Source organism: Balaenoptera physalus (genome assembly GCF_965194825.1).
Source record: "Balaenoptera physalus genome assembly, chromosome: 11".
NCBI lineage: Eukaryota > Metazoa > Chordata > Mammalia > Artiodactyla > Balaenopteridae > Balaenoptera > Balaenoptera physalus.
In genome coordinates this window covers 29,786,260-29,807,821 of record NC_138896.1, presented here as the reverse complement: position 1 = coordinate 29,807,821, position 21,562 = coordinate 29,786,260, and the positions used below count along the sequence as shown (strand labels likewise).

The following is a 21,562-nucleotide window of genomic DNA, read 5'->3' as shown; positions in this document are numbered from 1 at the left end:
GAATCTGGTATGAAGAAGAAGAGTAAAAATGGCGCAAGCACTGAACCATGTGCTTAGAAATGGCTAAAATGGTAAATTGTATGTTATGTGTATTTTACCACAATTAAAAACAATAGTGTAAGTAAAATGAAGTTCTGGGGCAAGGGAGGAGCAGCAGAAGACTGTGGCTGGGATTTTAGGGAGGTGGGGAGGCAGGTGGCAAAGGACGTTACTACGGGATGCAGCAGAAAGGTGGGGTGTTGAATTAATTCAGGAAATCGTACAGAACAGAAAAACCAGAAAAATTCCCTCTTCCCTCTTTTTAATAAAATCACGAGGCTATTGAGAGGTAAAACTGTGCAAAAGGTTAGCTTACACTGTGTGAAGATCACAGATGAGCATGATTATTTAGTCGATCCTGAAGAGGATTGCTGATTCTGACACAGTGCTGATGGACTGTTACGAACTAGCCTTGCAGATGGCCATCTGGTCTCCTAGAGAGAACAGAAGACTTACCCAATCACTCTCGGTCCATTATCACTTTAGCCATGTCCTGGGCCTCACTTTGGGGTGTTAACTAGCAGGGAGTGATAAAGGTCAATAGCAAAAAGCAGCAACATTCATGCCAAGTAGCTTGATGAAACTGACGTTCCTTTTACTCCTCTCTCTTCTCACTTTGACCATCTTACCTGAGGCCTCCTTAATATACTGTTTGCTCTCTTTTAATATTTATTTTTTAAAGGAGCCTAGCCAGATCACACTACCTCCTCAAAACAATTTGATAAGAAGAGGATGAGGCAGGCCACTGGCAGCTGCCCCTAAGGTCTCTGTGTGCCAAATGGGGCGACAGTTGCCAAAGGGGGTTCTTGATGTGGTTATTATACAGGTAAAAATAAATCCTTTAATAATAAATTAATTAGTTAATTACTACTAATTAATGAGGGCTACCTACATTTTAAAAATAGAATTTATTAATACTATTAACACTCTGGTAGAAGTCGTTTCCACTCTTGGCACTTACGTGTGAAGCAGAGCTGGCACCCAGCCTCGCTGAAGCAAATGAACAAGTAAAAATGTAGTGTTTCCCTCCAATCTTTTGAGCCAAGAGGGGGAAATTGTGTACCTTTTTCTATCCTATTTCTTTGTTCTTCCTTACCTCTTGATTGGTCTTGTATGCTGTTTCTAGTAGACCTAAGTTTTAGAACTTAGGTGAACTTTTGTGTTAGTTGAGACATTTCTATGTAAAAACGTGAAGGTATATTAAAATAAATGATATTAAACTTGGACTTGCAAAATATCTGAACAAATAGGAAAGAATGTTAAAAGAGCGGCAGTCTACACCTCCTGGGATATATATGGTGAAACAGTAAGTTCTTTCCACATAGGCCATGCCTGTTATGTGGACAAAGACCCAAGAAAAGTTACATGCACAGTCGGGTCATGTGCTGGAAAATGTAAATAGGTCATAATGGGCTCCTTCTCTGGAATTCAAGAATTCCTAAAGTGAGTTTCTCCTTTGAACAATCAATCCTGACCTGAAAGAGTCATAAAGAGCTTGGGGACTTCCTGCTGCAGCAGTTGAGAGTAATAGAGTGTGAAGATTCCTAATGCAGCTTCAGCTTCCCTACCACAGAGCCTTCAGAAACTTCAAAGGCCTTGCTTGGCATGGAACTCAGTGATCCTTATCTCTGGGAGGTACTTGATGTTCCAGAAGGACATAAAAGTTTTCCACAGTTTTTCTTTCTAGCTCTCCATTAGCCCAGGCTGACCCCCCTGCTTCCAGCCTGTGGACTTAGCTGCCACCTCCTGGGTCCTGGGCCTTCCATTTCCTGTGATTCAGGATAGCCACCCCTCTTCTCGTCATCTGTGTTTCTCCTGGAGAAGTTTACAGCAGTGAACGGGTTCTCGGGTTATGGAATGTCGATAATGTTCCTGTATTGCCTCGCTCATGCCCACATTCATAATGAACTGATGGTGGTCTCTGAACTGTTTAGTCACTCGTTTACAGAATCTTGATTTACTCTGTAGTGGGTTGGCCACATCCATTTTGTCTGTCTTGAGTAACTGACCAGAAGCCTTTCTCAAGAGGGGGTAATTATGAACCAAATTATGTGATTCCCACACTTAGGATCCTTTCAATGACTTCCCTTTGCATGGAGAATAAATCAAACTCCTTAAATTAGCCTTCTCTGCCTGCTTCTTTAGTCTCTCATCTAGCTGGTGAGAAGGAAGCATCTATGTCGAGACCTGCCACCACCCACGAGCCTTTCCATGACTGCCTGTCACCCAGTTACTCCCTATCACATGATCTTGTTTTATTTTTTTCATAGCACTAACCACATCTGAAATTATTCATTTCTCCTCTGCCTCTCCCAAGTGAGTGCCTTGAGGACAGGATCTTATCTGTCTTGTTTACTGCCTACAAGAGTGCCTGCCTACAACAGATGTTCAGTGTATATTTGTTGACTGGAGATTCTTTTTTTTTTCTACCTCTTTAATGAATTAAGTTATCATTGATTTTAAGCTAAAACAGCATTATTATGAAGAATATTATAGTACTAGATTTAGTATTCCATTATTTCTAAATATCAAATACCCTTTCCTTAAAAGTTAGAAACTGCAACATATTATCTTTCTATTTCATTTGTTTGTATCTATAGTTTTTGTTCTGGACTGGTAGCTTCTATTCTGGGAACACCCGCTGATGTCATCAAAAGCCGAATAATGAATCAACCGCGAGATAAACAAGGAAGGTAGACAGAAAGTCTTCAGTATCCATGGATCTGAATGTCTGTAATAATATTGTTTTTTAAAGACGCTTCCCTGTATTTATTCTTGATGGAAATGTATTTTTGTGTTTACATGTGTTCAACCAGGAAATTGTTTTTATGCAGTTACCTGCTTTGTGTCTGATGGAAAAGTACTGTGCATTTGGGGAAATAAGCTAATTTACCCATTGTATTATTTAGACACAAGGTGTTTATTATGACTTTGTTGTTTTCAAACAGTTTTTGAAAATATACTCTGTTGAGAATTTCCAGAGCACTTCCTTCAGAAGCTTATGACTTAGAGGTAACATGGGTAATTTGACCTGATATAAAACAGTATGTTCTCTCTGGAAGAGATCAGGTGGAGTGAATTCTAAGTTATCAGACCAAGGATGGAGTGAATCAGAAAACTCAACCTTGAAAATATCTTTAAACTCAAAAGAGGTGCTCTCTATATACAGAACCACAAATATTATTTTTTCTAAGCTAGCAGAAAATAGTTAAGTAAGTTTTCTTAGACCATTTAAAAATTTTATTTATACATCTATTTACACATAAGAAATTTAACAAAATTGTCTTCTTTCCTTTTTAGGGGCCTTCTGTATAAATCATCAACTGACTGCTTGATTCAGGCTGTTCAAGGAGAAGGATTCATGAGTCTCTATAAAGGCTTTTTACCCTCTTGGCTGCGAATGGTAAAGTTAGGTTTTTCCTGCCTTTGTTTTTGTTTTCTTTATATTAATTCTTAAATCACCTTTCCTCTCTAAATATTTTCCTTTTCTCTTCTGGCTTTTGGCATGGTTCTGCCCCCAGCCATGGTTCTTTCTTTCTTTTCTACATCTCTCTTCATTTTCTTTTACCTCCAAGTCCCTTGGTAGATTAAGGTAAAATAATTCAGTTACATCAGAAATGAATAGGTTGATATTATGTTGTTAGAAAGCCAGTGGATAGATTGTTCTGAAATGTAAAGCGTTTTGCTATTTAGCCAAAATATTATACTTTGAGATAGGTATACAGATTTCATATGAGACCATTCCTATCAAAATGTTACTGTTTCAAACAAAATTAGTTACTTTGATGATAAATGTTGCATTACCCATTAATACTTATCACCACAAAGCTCTGCTTAGGAAGAAAACATTATATAATTTTTATTTAGTCTGGATGCTATTTTTTACTGAAGTGAACTAAGATGTAGAATTAGATAGACTTAGTTAGTAACATAACAAATATAATAAAAACAAGGTACTCAAGTATTTGGTAAGTTAGAACATATTTGAAAGAATGGAAGAGTTATGGGTTTAGAAATTCAAACAATCAATACTTTACACAATATGATATAATAATATTAACTGAGCACCTACTCCATGCAAAGCCCTGTACTCGATGCCTGGCTTTGGGATGAACCTAAGAGTCTCAGCCCCTGCTCCAGTGCTGGAGCTTCCAGTCTAGGTCAGGAGCTTCCAGTCTAAGTCAGGACAAACACTGAGTAAGAAACCAGCAGCAATGAGTGGAAGAGTCGGGGGCATGGGGTGGGGATCCCTGGTGCTATCAGAATATATATAGCAAGTAAGGACAGCCTAACCTGGGAGATTTAAGAAAACCTCCTTGGAGAATGGACTTCTTTTTTTTTTTTTTTTTTTTTTTGAGAATGGACTTCTGAATTGAGATTTGAAGAATGAGTAGGACTTGGCCAGGTCAAAAGGGCAGAAAAGAACATTCTAGGTGGAGGAACTAGATGGAGTGGACAAAGAATATGACGAATTCAAAGAACTGAAGAAAACCCAGCTGTCCAAGGCACGGAGATGTGGAGGAGAGCAGCACAGGGTGAGGCCAGAGAGAGGCAGGGACTGGATCAGGAAGGGCCACAGGACCCATGAGAGTGAGGGGCATTGGCTTGATGACATGTGCACTTTTAGAAAGACCCTTCTGGCTGCCATGGGGGTTTAGGAAAGACCAGGAGTAGTGATAGATGACAGATAATGATAACTTGGACTGGAATATAGCAGTGGGGACAGAAGAAGATAGAATTTTAAAATATTTAGGAGATAGAAAGGAGATTAAAAAAGAACATGACTGGATGGGGAAGTGGTTGGAGAAGGCAAGGAAAAGTCGGGATTCATTCCCAGATTCCTGCCCTGAGCAAACAATGATATAATTTCCTAAAATGGGGACCATTTGCAGAGAAGAAGATTTTGTGGTAGAATAACAAGTTTAGTTTGGATATGGTAAGTTTTGGATACTCGTAGGTCATCTAAGAAGAGATGTCTAGATAACTAGCTTAATATATTGGCCTGGATCTTAGAATCATGAGGATGGAGATTGAGATTTGAGCACTGTCTACACACAGATAATAACTGAAGCGTTGGGGATAAATGACATCACCAAGGGTAGTAGGTATCTATCTATTAACATGAAATCAGTAGCCAAAGCCCTTGGCAATATCTGATACAAAAGCATACCTAAGTTGTAAAATATAATTTTGATTGTTTTGATTGTACTTTGAAGTTATCTCAAATCTGTGGATATTTAATGGAAAGGAAGATATTGACTTGGCCTGCATGAACCAGGCACTATCATAAGTGCTGGTAACACCAAGGAATAAGATGTTTATTTTTTTTTTTTTTGCGCTAGAGGAGCGTACAATGTGATGGGAGAAGATAGACACGTAAGTAGTTAAAATTACAGAAATTATGAAGCTAATATTACTAAATCACTTGGTATATGGCCAATGCTATGCTAATCATGCTCTCAGCTTAACTCATTGAATTCTCCCAACTCTCTATTTAGTAGGTTACTATCATCTCTCTCTTTTACAGAGGAGGAAACAGTAGCGTAAAGTGTCTGAATAACTTGACCGGCCTGGGTGGTTCGTAACTGTGGGAGCCAGGGACTCAAACCCAGGCAGTCTGACTCCAGAGGACACAGTCTTACTAAAGAGGCTGCCAGTGCTGTGAACAAAACAGGAGAACACAGATAGTGGAGTCAAATGGCTTGAACTCTTTGGGAAGTCCCAGAAGGCTTCCCGGAGGTGATATTTGATCTGAGCTTTGAAGGATCAGGAGGTGTCTTCTTGATCAGTAGGTCAAGAAAAGCGTGAGGGAGCAACATGAGCAGGGGCACCAAGTCATGTGTGGCCCCGATATGTCTGGTGAACTGCAGGAAATTCCGTGTGGCTGGACAGTAGGTCCTCAGAGGGCAGGTGGTGGGAGAGGATGCTAGAGGAGCACTTAGGGACCAGGCTGAGAAAGATCTTGGCGGGGGGCAAGTAAAATAGTTTAGGTGAAACTCTGCAGGTAGCAAGCATCTGTTTGAACATGGAAGCCACGGGCTAAGATTTGCCTGGGGACAAGACTCCTGTAGCAGCAATGTCAAAGCTACACTGAAAGCTAGAATGCAAGAAAGGGCGTTTCGGCAGTGGTCTAGCCAGGAGATGATTGTAGAAAGGGAGAGAAGATGGATTGCAGGAACATTTGTGCTTGACTCCACAAGACTTAGTAAACGATCAGATGGAGAAAGGGAGGGAGGGAGAGAAGGAAATGGGACTTTGATGTTTCTAGTGTGAGAGACTATGAGGATGGGTGAGACCACTGATGAAAAACAAAATCGGTCAGGAGAAGTGAGGGGCAGGGAGAACATCACGTACAAAGGAGCGCTGAGACCACTTGATCTGACCCATTCTCTTTATACATGAGACTCAGGAAGTATATATAAATGACCCCAAAAATGAGTGCTTAATATATGACAAGCTCTCTGCTAAGCTCTTTACCCACATTAATTATTTTTCTAAGTCTTACAAGAACCTAGTAGAAGAGGTGGGGTTATCCTCCTTTTTCAGATTAGAAAAACATGGCTCAGAGTATATAAGAAACTCGCTCAAGTTCATGTAGCTAGTATATGGCCGAGCTGGGAATTAACTGCAAGTTTGTTCAACTCTAACTAAACCCATGCTCCTAACTAAGACAGTATACTGAATTTCTCAAGATCCTGCAGCTCATTATAGAAGTTTTAAAAGAAAAGAGACAGGTCGTGGTGATGGAGTAATGTTACCAGAGACAGGCTGGATTACCACCAAAGATGACCAGGGTGGCATTGCCTTGTTGGTCTATCACAGTGCAGAACCCTGAGCTTAGAAGCCTAACTCCTGAGCACTTCCGAGTAAACTGGCCTTGCACGTACAGATGCCCTGCAGCCAAACTCATTGAAACCGATGACTGGACCACAACATTGGCTCAGCCACACTGAGAAATACACTTGGCCAGTGATCCAGATGCTGAAGTCCTCTGGACAGCTAACTTCAAGCTATATGGGAGCCAAGGTATAATCAGAAGGTTGCTTGCTGAACAAAGAACAAAACAGGAAGAGCTTATTTGTGAACTTAATATTGAAAAAGATACACCCAAGAGCACTTATGTGTTGAGCCCCACAGTAATAGGAATGGAGAAGAACTTCTTTTTCCAGCAGTTATGACAACATGGGTTCACATACACTTGGATTATTTTCAGTGGTATAACTATGCCAGTGAGGAAAAAACAAGTAAAAGCATGTACTGGCCACATGCACATCTATGAAGAGTCTCAGTGTATCCCATTTATATACTATGCATGCTATTTGGCTATATGATCTTCCTCTCTATCTCCTCTTCAAAACCCAGCTAAACCCAATCCCAGTTCCTTCTACTAGTTAGAGAAAATATGACCTCGCTTTGCTCAATCCCTGATTAATATTTATTTCATTTGCATATAGTTTGGGTGCTATGAGGAAGAAGTCTGATTACCAGAGCAATTAGGAATGATTGCGTAGTCCATTCTTAACTAAGACCTCCACTTCTAGATCCAATTGCAGTCATATCCTTGGCTCACTTCATTTTTATTGTCACAAGAGTGTGGTTTCGTCACAACTTCTTTATTTTGTCTATGTCTTCGTACATTTCACTGACTAAGATGTCTTCTCCTAACTCCACTATTATATTCTCTGTCTACCAGTATAACTTGCGCAATATTTCCAAACACGAATGACATAAATATTGCTTTACGAACTTTCTAACCAAATACATTTTACATTCTAATTGCTTAAGCTTATTTCTCCACTCTAATGTGATCAGAGTTCCTCTCTGATCGATATTACCCATAACCTATCAACCAAACCAGATAAGAACTGGATCCGAGACACCCTTTCTCTGATGGCTACTTCCAGTGTTTCCTCTGTAATTTCCCTCTGTGTCTTTAGCGTTTTTATCTTCTGTTATTGAATAATCCTCATTCCCTTATAATTCCTTTTGGCACAGTTACACCTTCATAGTCAGTTCTTAAAAGCCCTTTTCTCCATTTAATGTGAATTTTTATATTCATTAGGTGATACACCAGGTGTTGGTTTTATGACCCAACTCTCAAAGGTTAATCTTTCATCTTCACTTTCATGTTCTTAAGTGCCTCCTTCTCACGCTTCATATGTAAACTACATGTAGAGGCAAGGAGCCCAGCCTAGAATTCAGGCACGCCGAGCCCGAGCCTTTTATCCAGTAACAGCCAGTAAGAGGAACCCTGGATTGGAAGCCAGAAGGCCGTGGTCTAGCTCCACAACATGCTGACAGGCATCTGAATGCTAAGTCTTAGCGTCCTCATCTGTAAAACAGGGACATCAGTACCTTTCCTTTCCATTGTAACTTGTTCAGAGAAATCTGTGAGAAATAAGACATGAAAATGCTTTGTAAATTATAAGGTGCTCTACAAAGGTGAAATACCTTTGAATTGCCTTTAGCATACATTTTAGAATGGAGTCACCATACTTTAGCTGAAACATAAAGACCCTCCAGAATCTGACCAAATCCTGTAGATCCAACACATATATCCTATCCCAGTTGTACTTTTCCAGTGAAATCATTTTCATTAATGTATCTTGGAACTTTGCTTTGTTTTACCAACTTGAAATCATCTTGTTCCTCTCCAAAATAACCCACAGTAAATAAAAATACTTTTTTTCAGCCTAAGTGGATTCAAAATGAGTTCATCATTCAAAGATGTGTATGCATATGTGTAGAAGATTTATAATTGCTTTGAAATATGCACTAACTTCTTTGGTTAATCTTTCAGACCCCTTGGTCACTGGTGTTCTGGCTTACTTATGAAAAAATCAGAGAGATGAGTGGAGTCAGTCCATTTTAAGCCCTTAAAGATGCAGCCCTTAAAGATACAGTGTTCATTATCATTGAAATGCGGGCATCTGCAACATACACCCCCTATTATTTCTACCTCTTTAGGAAGACACCTTACTCCACAGAGACTGTGATTTATAGGGGGCAGCACTTTATTTTTATCTGGAAACCCAAGTTCTCTTTGACTCCTCTTTTTGTTCAAAAGCAATCTGATTGGATCACACAAGGCCACCCAATGAGACCCAGCACAGCGTTTTCTAAGGAAGAATCAAATCCTGACCACTTACCTTGAGCAAGAAGATTCGACCTTCGAGATGCTATTCTATGCTGAAGAGCTTGCTTAGAGGAGGAAATGCCAGAAGGGAGACAGCATCTTAGACCTGAAGCAGACAATAGGAATGTGGAAAAATACATACGTACATAGTGACCACGGAACATATTTAACCTGTCGTGTCAGTACTTACGACTGAAATTTGATAATTCACTTTTCTGTTGTTGTTAAAGTGTGCATACTTTAAATTAAAGGGAGGTGAAAGAATAAACATTTTGAGATTTCCCTAGTGTTGAAGGAAGTTGATGTACCTTTTCTTGCCAGGAGGATGAAAAAAAAAGTCAAGTTGAGATGATGTTTGGATCTCAAGGGAAGAAGCCGTTTTCCGTCAGTGCCCTGTCGTTAGTTGATCTGTGTTCACTGGTTAGCTCTCCAGCACACAGGCTAAGGACTTCCTGACAGCCACCGACCGCATCTTGATGAAAACAGAAAAGAGTGTTTGCTTTGTGACATATCCCATTCCAGCTTGAATTTGTCACTAGCTCTCAAGAATCTCAATATATGAAAAACGCAGTTTATTTGATTAAAGCTCGGGTGGATAGGTCCTTTTAATAAAGAAACATCTGTTATCGTCAGCCTCTCAGTGGCACGTTAAAAGCAAAGCTAAGATGAAGTGTGCTAAGATGAAGTCAGCTGACATAAATCCTTTCTTAATCTCCCCTTCCCTAACGCTTAGGGTCCTAGAGAGAGAGAACTCAGAAGTCACACTAAAGCTGTCTCTAGCCTGAATCTTATTCAATTTAACAAAGCCTCCTGCCTAAAAAGTGATAAGTATAAACTGCCTATGGTATACAGTTATGTCTCCAATCACTAAATCACATCCCTTTTCTTAGAAAGGGGAGAGATTTCTTAAGATTCATCTCTATACCACCTGTTCCCCGCAACCTCAGACAGTGGGCATTTCTGGATGGATGGCTACAGTTATGGGTAGAGGCTGTAACTGTCAAAATAGGAAAACCCCAAAAGCTCAGACCCAAGAAAGACCGTGGAGCTGACCAAACAGGATTTATCATGGGCATGAATGATGTGGAACAGAAAAACGTTTACAAGTACCCTGCGGTTGCACTGATGTATAATCACTGCCATTTAAGAGGGGGAGTATGCTTTAAAATATATTTTAATGTGATGTACTAATATGCAGTGGTTTATTGTTTTTGTAGAATTTACAGAATGTGAAGTTTAATCTCTTAAAATCTTTCAGTGGTCTACTTTTCCATTGCATTTGTCAATCTGTATGAATTGAGTTGTTAAATTTATTTAAAATAATATTATGTACTTAGGTTCTCAAGTGTTCTGTATTAGAACCACTTTAGGAAACTTTGTTTTTTGTGTGTATTTTATACATTTTTAAATCAAGTAAATATTGGATCAAAATAATTATATGCAAACTGGACCATGAAAAAATTTATTTAGCTTTATTCTTTGAGGGGCTTGAGGTAAAAACATTGCTTACATAGTGAGACTGTTCCTTGGTGTCTGGATTCAACACGAATAATTGGATTTTTTTTTAACCGGAAATGACTCCTTAGGATGGTCTGGTTTAATTCTTTCATTGTCTAAGTTAGGAAACTGAGGCCTAGAGAAGTAGAGTTGTTCATGCTCATAACTTACTTAGTAGCAGAGCCAGGATAAAAATACAGATCTCTTAATTATTATTACAACTGACAGTTATTGTACACTGATTAGGTACCAAGTAAATGCCTTATGTTATCTTCACAACATCCCAGTCCAGTGCTATTGAATCTTCCAAAAACAGATTTTTTCTTTATGGCATTTCTTGTCTTAGACATTTTAAATGAATTTGAATTGCCTTTAGCATACATTTTAGAATGGAGTCACCATACTTTAGCTAAAACATAAAGACCCTCCAGAATCTGACCAAATCCTGTAGATCCAACACATATATCCTATCCCAGTTGTACTTTTCCAGTGAAATCATTTTCATTAATGTATCTTGGAACTTTGCTTTATTTTACCAACTTGAAATCATCTTGTTCCTCTCCAAAATAACGCACAGTAAATAAAAAGAAATAAAATTTCAGTAATTTTGTGTCCATACTGAAAGACAGCCATTTCAGACTCACTTTCTTATAATACAACTGTTGGTGGTATTTATTTTCAGCTCAGTATTGATAATACTTAACCTCTGAGCTTCCTTTGCTTAGCTTCCCCATTTTTTCTCTTCGCAAATGATTTTTTTTTTCTCACTGAAAAATACACATGTTCTTATTTTTAATTATATACAGTCCTTTGTTTTTTATATGTGTAAGTGAATTAGCATATCAATCTAAATAAAGAGATAACATTTCTTAAATTCACTTTTAGTGAGGAATAATGTGTCTATCAAGTGCTCCAAATCCTATTTGATTATAAGCCACTAGTGGTAGAACTATGTCTTGTTTTTATATAAATCTCTACTCTCATTAGTAGCATTTCTTTGCTATTAGGTACTTAACAAAAGTTACATATGATGTGAATCAATTAATTTTGGCTTCATTATTTTAAGATCTGTACCTATCATAAGACTAGTCTGAAATTTCTTTCACTTTGCCAAGAAGAAAAGGAAGGAAACAAATTCAGGGAGGTTTTAAGTGTAAAAAAAAATTACTTTTCTGTCATCTTCAAATTTTTAAGTATAACCATTTATGTACAATTGAAATAGTTATACATGTCCTTTTCTGTTAATGAAAACAGATTCCCTCAGGACCTCCATTGGAAAAATGTTTAATTTTAATACTTGGTGGTTAAAAACATTGAAGGTGAAAATATTTGATTCTCTTCTCCCCAATTAAATCAGAACTCTTTAAAAATGATTACCAAACAAATATATATTATTATTGAATGCCAGGTAATGTGGAGGAAAGGCTGAACATGGATTCTCAAGACCTTTATCCTATTTTGGGTTCTCCTCCTGACAAAGTAGTATAACTATGATCAAGTCCTTTCACTTCTCTTCTCTTGATGTCCATTTCTTTATAAGATGAAGTGACTGAACTCTAGAATCGTAACTTGCATGTACTTGAAGAGAGCCATTATATGATTGTCATGTGAAAAATATATAGGATTGAAAAAAACTATTGGGATTTGTTTTTTCCTGGATTTAATGAATTTCTCGTGTTTTAGGGTGAGGAAAGTTTTATTCAGGCCTTACAGTAGAATACAAACTTTTTATGTGGCTGGAAATCCTTCCTTCACCTAGTAGCAGAGTTCTCTTCCTTCAGGCAACCCTGGACATGTCACCCTGCCTTTCACCTTCAATTACTTCTTCACACACACAAGAAAAATTAAAATCTTTGACACTATATACAAGACCCTCTCAACCTGGCTTCAACCCATTTTTCTAAGCTTTGCATATTACTGGGTACCCGCACCCTACCACCTTGCAAATTCATCGCCCCACTTATTTCTCTGGAGATGCTCTTTACGTGGATGCTTCCCAGGCAGTGTTCATTCTGTGCTCTCCGCCGAGCTTTCCTCCCGTCACTACCACCCATTCATCTTCATCTTCACTGGGGAGGTCCTACTTTAACATCTAGAATGATCTCTGAAGACTTGAACATCTCCAACACCTCCATGCTCCCATTGCTTCTTCTCCTGTGGATGTCTGTCTGTCTGCATGGACGTGTGTCTGCCTCCCTATACAAATAAACTCTTGCAAGCAAGGGTCATGCAATACATCTCTCTTTCTCTTTGAAACTTCACACAGAAGTCAATTAGAAGGTATTTGTTGAATTCAGAGATTTTTAGGGGTGGAAAGAAAAAGAAACATTTATGTACCCGTGATTAAGCCATATGTTGTTTCCCTCTTCAGAATAATTATGTCGGGTTAGTAACACTCAATTTCAAGAGATTCTTTACCATGTGCAGTGCTTAACTGCATTTTCAAAAGACCTGTGTCTTTAAACATATGTAATTATTATAATTTTAAAGAAGTATTCATCAGTTTAATCGCTATTGTACAAAAATCTAGAATTTGATAGTTTTAAATAATACAAAATATTTGGTTAGTCAATTAACAGTTAATAAATATGTGATGAGTTTATATTATTCATTTTAGAGTGTGTATGAAAATTATATCGCTATTTGTATGTACATTTTACCCACTCGAGTGTTTTATTATTTATGAATCCTGAGGAATACGTGATTATTTTTCTCTCCCCATACTTTACCCCCAACAGGCTGCTGTGATTGTCAACAGCAGCAGGATCCACTTTGAAGGTTTGATAAAAGCAGATGAAGATGCTTAAAGATGTCTGTTTGCTGAAAATAACTGGTAACAAACAGGAATATATGTGAGTAAATATAGTGCATCATTCTGATTTTTAAAATAAATGTTTTTAAATGCCTAATGAGTTGTCAAGGGTTTTGTTTTGTCCTAGTGTGGTTTTGTCCTGGTGTGTTTTTGAGTTAAAATGATAATAACAGATTTAGAGATGATTTTTAAATCTTAATCTTTACTTTTCAGAATTGAAATAGAAAGTACCTTAATTTAGAATGTCAGACTTGAAATACTTACACTAGCAAAAAGAACACCTATACCTTGTCACTATAAATTTTATTTTATGGGTACTCCCTATTAATCCAGTTCTCCTTATTAATCCAGTTCTGCTCTGACTAAAAGGGATGGGTAACTAATAGTTACAGTGATGGACATGCTCACTGGCTACACGTAAAAGACGAAAATAAAATTGAAATTAGTTAAACGTTGGAAAATTAGTCCCTTCTTTTCTGACATCATATTCTACTTTGATTACCGTGATACCACTCCCTCCTGTCACTTATATTTTTGTTTCTCCTTATCAGTCTCTATTGGCTGTTTCTTTGCTGCCAAGTCCTTAAATTTTGGTTCTTCAAGGTTCTGTTCTTGGCCCTCTTCTCAAAGTTCACTCTTTCTCTGGGAGGGGCCACACATTTCTGTGACTTTAGCTACTACACTTGGGCTGGTAATTCCCAAACACATAATAGGCAGTCAGTAGATGGTAGATGTTACCATTATCTGTGTTTCTGGTCCTTACTCACTTATCCAGCTTTACTCATGTTTTCTCAATTGCCAACTTTATCTCTCCACCAGGGTGGCCCACAGTCCTTGTGAGCTCAAAATTCACAATATTAAATCAGTAGTTTTTGTTCCAATCCTTTCTCACCACCGTTTACAATGTACTCTTCTTCCAGGAGTCTCTGTTGTGCTACACACCTTGTACTGCAGCCAGGAAACCTCAGGACATCCTTGACTTCTCATTTGTTTACTTACAGTCCAGAATACTTAAACCCATTTATAAAAAAGAAAACTACAGACTAATATCTCTTAGGAATATAGATGCAAAAAAAATCAATGAGCACCACTTTACACCCATTAGGATGGCTATTATTAAAAACAAAAAACACCAAGTGTTGGTGAAGATGTGGGGAAATTGGAACCCTTGTGCATTGCTGGTGAAAATATAAAATGACACAACTGCTATACAAGACGGTATGTGGTTTCCTCAAAAAATTAAACAGAGAATTATCATATGATCCAACAGTTCCATGTCTAGATATAACCCAAAAAATTGATAGCAGGGACTTGAACAGATATTTGTACACCAGTGTTCATAGCAGCATTTTCACATAACCAAAAGGTGGAAACAATCTAAATGTCCACTGACAGATGAATGGATGAATGGATAAACAAAATGTGGTATATACATACAATGGGATATTATTCATCCTTAAAATACGAAGGAAATTCTGAGACACGCGATGACATGGATAAATCTTGAAAACGTTATGCTGAGTGAAATAAGCCAGATACAAATTAGCATGTATTATATGATTCTACTTATATGAGATACCTAGAATAATCAAATTCATAGAAACAGCAGAATAGTGGCTACCAGGGCTGGAATAAGGGAGAATGAGAAGTTAGTATTTAATTGGTACAGTGTTTCAGTCTGGGATGATAAAAAGCTCTGGAGATGGATAGTGGTGACCATTGCACAACAATGTGAATGTAATTAATGTCACTGAACTGTACACTTAAAAGTGGTTAAAATGGTAAGTTTTTTGTATATTTTATATGATAGAAAAAAATCTGAAAAAATTAAAAAACCCATGAATATAGATGTGAAAAAATATTAGCAAATTGAATTCAGCATTATAAAAAGGATAATACATCATACCTAAGTGGGGATTATCCCAGGAATACAAGGTTGGTTCAACATTCAAAAATCAATCAATATAATTCAACTTATTAACAAACAAAATTTATCTCATAGAATGGGAAATGGTATATGATAAAACTCAATATCCTTTCATGATAAGAGCTCTCAACAAACTAGGAGCAGAATGGAACTTCCTCAACCTGATGAAAGGGATCTAAGTGAAACCTACAGCTAACATAACGCTAGTGAAAAACAGAAGGCTTTCTCCCTAAATCAGGAACAAGAATATCAATTCTCACCATATCTAGTCAAAACTGTACTGGAGTTATAATGAGGCAAGAAGGAGAATATAATATAATGAGGCAAGAAAGAGAAATAACGGGTATTTATATTGGAAAGGAAGACATAAAACTGCCCTTATTCATAGATGATATAACTGTGTAGAATTGTGCAGATTCCCAAGGAGTCTACAAAAACACGTACTATAATTAAGTGAGTCTTAGAAAATCACAAGATACAAGGTTGATATACAAAAATACAAATATACTGCTATATACTAGCAGTGAAAATTGGAAACTAAAATTGTTAAAAATCAGTATCATTTACAATAACATCAAAAAACATGCAAAACTTAGGGATAAATCTAACAAACTATATGCAAGACTTGTTCACTGAAAACTATAAAACAGTGCTGAGAGAAACTAAAGAAGACTTCAATTAACGGAGAGATAAACCATGTCAATGGATTGGAAAAGTCAATATTGCTCAGCAGTCAATTCTCAAATTGATCTCTATCTACAATGCAATCCTAATAAAAATCCCAACAGGATTTTTTTTCAGAAACTGACAAGTGTATTTTTTTTTTTTTGGCTGTGATGGGTCTTTGTTGCTGCGCGTGGGCTTTCTCTAGTTCTGGCAAGTGGGGGCTACTCTTTGTTGCGGTGTGCAGGCTTCTCATTGCAGTGGCTTCTCTTGTTTTGGAGCACGGGCTCTAGGCGTGCAGGCTTCAGGAGTTGCAGCATGTGGGCTCACTAGTTGCAGTGTGTGGGCTCTAGAGCACGCGGGCTTCAGTAGTTGCAGCACGTGGGCTCAGTAATTGTGGCTCGCGAGCTCTAGAGCACAGGCTCAGTAGTTGTGGTGCACAGGCTTAGTTGCTCCATGGCATGTGGAACCTTCCCAGACCAGGGATCAAACCCATGTCCCCTGCACTGACAGGTGGATTCTTAACCACTGCGCCACCAGAGAAGTCCCCTGACAAGTGTATTCTAAAATAAATATGGAAAAGCAAAGACCTTGAATAGCCAAAACAATTTTGAGGAAAAAGAATAAAGTTGAAGGATTAGCACTACCTAATTTCTAGTTTGACTTTTAAGCAGTTTGGATAATAATCAAGACAGTGTGATACTGACATAAAAGACAGATACAGAATAGAGAGTCAAGGAATAGACCCACTCGCATATGGTCAATTAATATTTGGCAAAAGTGCCAAGGTAATTTAATCAGGAAAGTATACTCTGCTACAAATGGCACTAGAACAATTAGATACCCATATGTAAAAATAAAACAAAACCCTTAATCCTTCTCTCACAGCATAGTCAAAATTAAATCAACACGGATCATAGACCTAAAAACAAAAGCTAAAATTTTAAAACTCCTAGAAGAAAGCTTGGAGGTGTTTTTTTGTTTTTGTTTTTTTAACCTTGGTTTGGGCAAAGATTTCTTGGGACTCAAAAACTACCACCTAGAAAACAGTAAGTAAATAACTTGACTTCATCAAAATTACAAACTTTTTTTCTTCAAAAGACACTATTAAGAAAATTACAAGCTGGAGGGGATTGGTTCAAGATGGTGGAGTAGAAGGACGTGCTCTCACTCCCTCTGGTGAGAGCACCACAATCACAACTAACTGCTGAACAATCATTGACAGGAAGACACTAGAACTCACCAAAAAAGATACCCCACATCCAAAGACAAAGGAGAAGCCACAATAAGATGGCAGGAGGGGCGCAATCACAATAAAATCAAATCCCATAACTGCTGGGTGGGTGACTCACAAACTGGAGAACACTTATACCACAGAAGTCCACCCACTGGAGTGAAGGTTATGAGCCCCACGTCAGGCTTCCCAACCTGGGGGTCCAGCAATGGGAGGAGGAATTCCTAGAGAATCAGACTTTGAGGGCTGGCGGGATTTGATTACAAGACTTCGACGGGACTAGGGGAAGCAGAGACTCCACTCTTGGAGGGCACACATGGAGTAGTGTGTGCATTGGGACCCAGGGGATGGAGCAGTGACCCCATAGGAGACTGAACCAGAACTACCTGCTAGTGTTGGAGGGTCTCCTGCAGAGGCAGGGGGTGGCTGTGTCTCACCGTGAGGACAAGGACACTGGCAGCAGAAGTTCTGGGATGTGCTCCTTGGCGTGAGCCCTCCCGGAGTCCAACATTAGCCCCACCAAAGAGCCTGGGTAGTCTCCAGTGTGGGGTGGCCTCAGGCCAAACAACCAACAGGGAGGGAACCCAGCCCCACCCATCAGCAGACAAGCAGATTAAAGTTTCACTGAGCTCTGCCCACCAGAGCAACAGCCAGCTCTACCCACCACCAGTCCCTCCCATCAGGAAACTTGCACAAGCCTATTAGATAGCCTAATCCACCAGAGGGCAGACAGCAGAAGCAAGAAGAACTACAATCCTGCAGCCTGTGGAACAAAAAACACATTCACAGAAAGATAGACAAGATGAAAAAGCACAGGGCTATGTACCAGATGAAGGAACAAGATAAAACCCCAGAAAAACAACTAAATGAAGTGGAGATAGGCAACGTTCCAGAAAAAGAATTCAGAATAATGATACTGAAGAGGATCCAGGATGGCGGAAAAAGAATGGAGGCAAAGATCGAGAAGATGCAAGAAATGATTAACAGAGACCTAGAAGAATTAAAGAACAAACAAACAGAGATAAACAATACAATAACTGAAATGAAAACTACACTAGAAGGAATCAATAGCAGCATAACTGAGGCAGAAGAACGGATAAGTGACCTGGAAGACAGAATGGTGGAATTCACCGCTGCAGAACAGAATAAAGAAAAAAGAATGAAAAGAAATGAAGACAGCCTAAGAGACCTCTGGGACAACATTAAACACAACAACATTCATATTTAGGGGTCCCAGAAGGACAAGAAAGAAAGGACCCAAAAAAATATTTGAAGAGATTATAGTCGAAAATGTTCCTAACATGGGAAAGGAAATAGCCACCCAAGTCCAGGAAGCACAGAGAGTCCCATACAGGCTAAATCCAAGGAGAAACACGGCAAGACACATAGCAATCAAATTGGCAAAAATTAAAGACAAAGAACAATTATTGAAAGCAGCAAGGGAAAAATGACAAATAGCATACAAGGGAACTCCCATAAGGTTAACAGCTGATTTCTCAGCAGAAACTCTACAAGCCAGAAGGGAGTGGCATGACATATTTAAAGTGATGAAAGGGAAGAACCTACAACCAAGATTACTCTACCCAGCAAGGATCTCATTCAGATTCGACGGAGAAATCAAAAGGTTTACCGACAAGGGAATGCTAAGAGAATTCAGCCCCACCAAACCAGCTCTACAACAAATGCTAAAGGAACTTCTCTAAGTGGGAAACACAAGAGAAGAAAGGAACCTACAAAAACAAACCCAAAACAAATAAGAAAATGGTAATAGGAACATATATATTGATAATTACCTTAAACGTGAATGGATTAAATGCTCCAACCAAAAGACGCAGGATCTCTGAATGGATACAAAAACAAGACCCGTGTATATGCTGTCTACAAGAGACCCACTTCAGACCTAGGGACACATACAGACTGAAAGTGAGGGGATGGAAAAATATATTCCATGCAAATGGAAATCAAAAGAAAGCTGGAGTAGCAATACTCGTATCAGATAAAATAGACTTTAAAATAAAGAATGTTACAAGAGCAAGGAAGGACACTACATGATGATCAAGGGATCAATCCAAGAAGAAGATGTAACAATTATAAATATATATGCACCCAACAGAGGAGGACCTCAATATATAAGGCAACTGCTAACAGCTATAAAAGAGGAAATCGACAGTAACACAATAATAGTGGGGGACTTTAACACCTCACTTACACCAATGGACAGATCATACAAACAGAAAATTAATAAGGAAACACAAGCTTTAAATGACACAATAGACCAGGTAGATTTAATTGATATTTATTGATACATTCCATGAAAAGCAGCAGATTACACTTTCTTCTCAAGTGCGCATGGAACATTCTCCAGGATAGATCACATCTTGGGTCACAAATCAAGCCTCAGTAAATTTAAGAAAACTGAAATCATCAAGCATCTTTTCCGACCACAATGCTATGAGATTAGAAATCAATTACAGGGAAAAAAAACGTAAAAAACACAATCACATGGAGGCTCAACAATACATTACTAAATAACCAAGAGATCACTGAAGAAAGCAAAGAGAAAATCAAAAACTACGTAGAGACAAATGACAATGAAAATACGACGACCCAAAACCTATGGGATGCAGCAAAAGCAGTACTAAGAGGGAAGTTTATAACAATACAATCCTACCTCAAGAAACAAGAAAAATCTCAAATAATCTGATGTTACACCTAAAGGAACTAGAGAAAGAAGAACAAACAAAACCAAAAGTTAGGGAAGGAAAGAAATCATAAAGATCAGAGCAGAAATAAATGAAATAGAAACAAAGACAACAATAGCAAAGATCAATAAAACTAAAAGCTGGTTCTTTGAGAAGATAAACAAAATTTATAAACCACTAGCCAAACTCATCAAGAAAAAGAGGGAGAGGACTCAAATCAATAAAATTAGAAATGAAAAAGGAGAAGTTACAACAGACACCACAGAAATACAAAGCATCCTAAGAGACTACTACAAGCAACTCTATGCCAATAAAATGGACAACCTGGAAGAAACGGACAAATTATTAGAAAGGTATACCCTTCCAAGACTGAACCAGGAAGAAATAGAAAATATGAACAGACGAATCACAAGTAATGAAATTGAAACTGTGGTTAAAAATCTTCCAAGAAACAAAAGTCCAGGACCAGAGGGCTTCACAGGTGAATTCTATCAAACATTTAGAGAAGAGCTAACACCTATCCTTCTCAAACTCTTCCAAAAAATTGCAGAGGAAGGAACACTCCCAAACTCATTCTATGAGGCCACCATCACCCTGATACCAAAACCAGACAAAGATACTACAAAAAAAGAAAATTACAGACCAATATCAGTCATGAATATAGATGTAAAAATCCTCAACAAAATACTAGCAAACAGAATCCAACAACACATTAAAAGGATCATACACCATGATCAAGTGGGATTTATCCCAGGGATGCAAGGATTCTTCAATATGCGCAAAACAATCAATGTGATACACCATATTAACAAATTGAAGAAGAAAAACCATATGATCATCTCAATAGATGCAGAAAAAGCTTTTGACAAAATTCAACACCCATTTATGATAAAAACTCTCCAGAAATTGGGCATAGAGGGAACCTACCTCAACATAATAAAGGCCATATAGGACAAACCCACAGCAAACATCATTCTCAATGGTGAAAAACGGAAGGCATTTCCTCTACGATCAAGAACAAGACAAGGATGTCCACTCTCACCACTATTATTCAACATAGTTCTGGAAGTCCTAGCCACGGCAATCAGAGAAGAAAAGGAAATAAAAGGAATACAAACTGGAAAAGAACAAGTAAAACTGTCACTGTTTGCAGATGACATGATCCTATGCATAGAGAATCCTAAAGATGCCACCAGAAAACTACTAGAGCTAATCAGTGAATTTGGTAAAGTTGCAGGATACAAAATTAATGCACAGAAATCTCTTGCATTCCTATACACTAATGATGAAAAATCTGAAAGAGTAATTAAGGAAACACCCCCATTTACCATTGCAACAAAAAGAATAAAATACCTAGGAATAAACCTACCTAGGGAGAGAAAAGACCTGTATGCAGAAAACTATAAGACACTGATGAAAGAAATTAAAGATGATACAAACAGATGGAGAGATATACCATGTTCTTGGATTGGAAGAATCGACATTGTGAAAATGACTATACTACCCAAAGCAATCTACAGATTCAATGCAGTCCCTATCAAACTACCAATGG

General features: G+C 38.1%; 1 protein-coding gene across 4 annotated transcripts in view; it reads left to right on the top strand.

The window, feature by feature from the left end:
• SLC25A27 (solute carrier family 25 member 27) overlaps window positions 1-12,309 on the top strand; it is a 28,039-nt gene extending 15,730 nt beyond the window's left edge. Inside the window, exons 7-10 of one of the 4 annotated variants that reach the window (XM_082414654.1) lie at window positions 2,640-2,732; window positions 3,340-3,442; window positions 5,382-5,415; window positions 9,107-12,309. In XM_082414654.1, coding sequence (XP_082270780.1) covers window positions 2,640-2,732; window positions 3,340-3,442; window positions 5,382-5,411 — 226 coding nt within the window. In that variant the 3' untranslated portion in view covers window positions 5,412-5,415; window positions 9,107-12,309. Of the gene's footprint in view, window positions 1-2,639; window positions 2,733-3,339; window positions 3,443-5,381; window positions 5,416-8,839 lie in introns of all 4 variants that reach the window. The other 3 variants (XM_082414653.1, XM_082414651.1, XM_082414652.1) reach the window with 3 other exon arrangements.
• The last annotated feature ends 9,253 nt before the right edge of the window (window positions 12,310-21,562 follow it).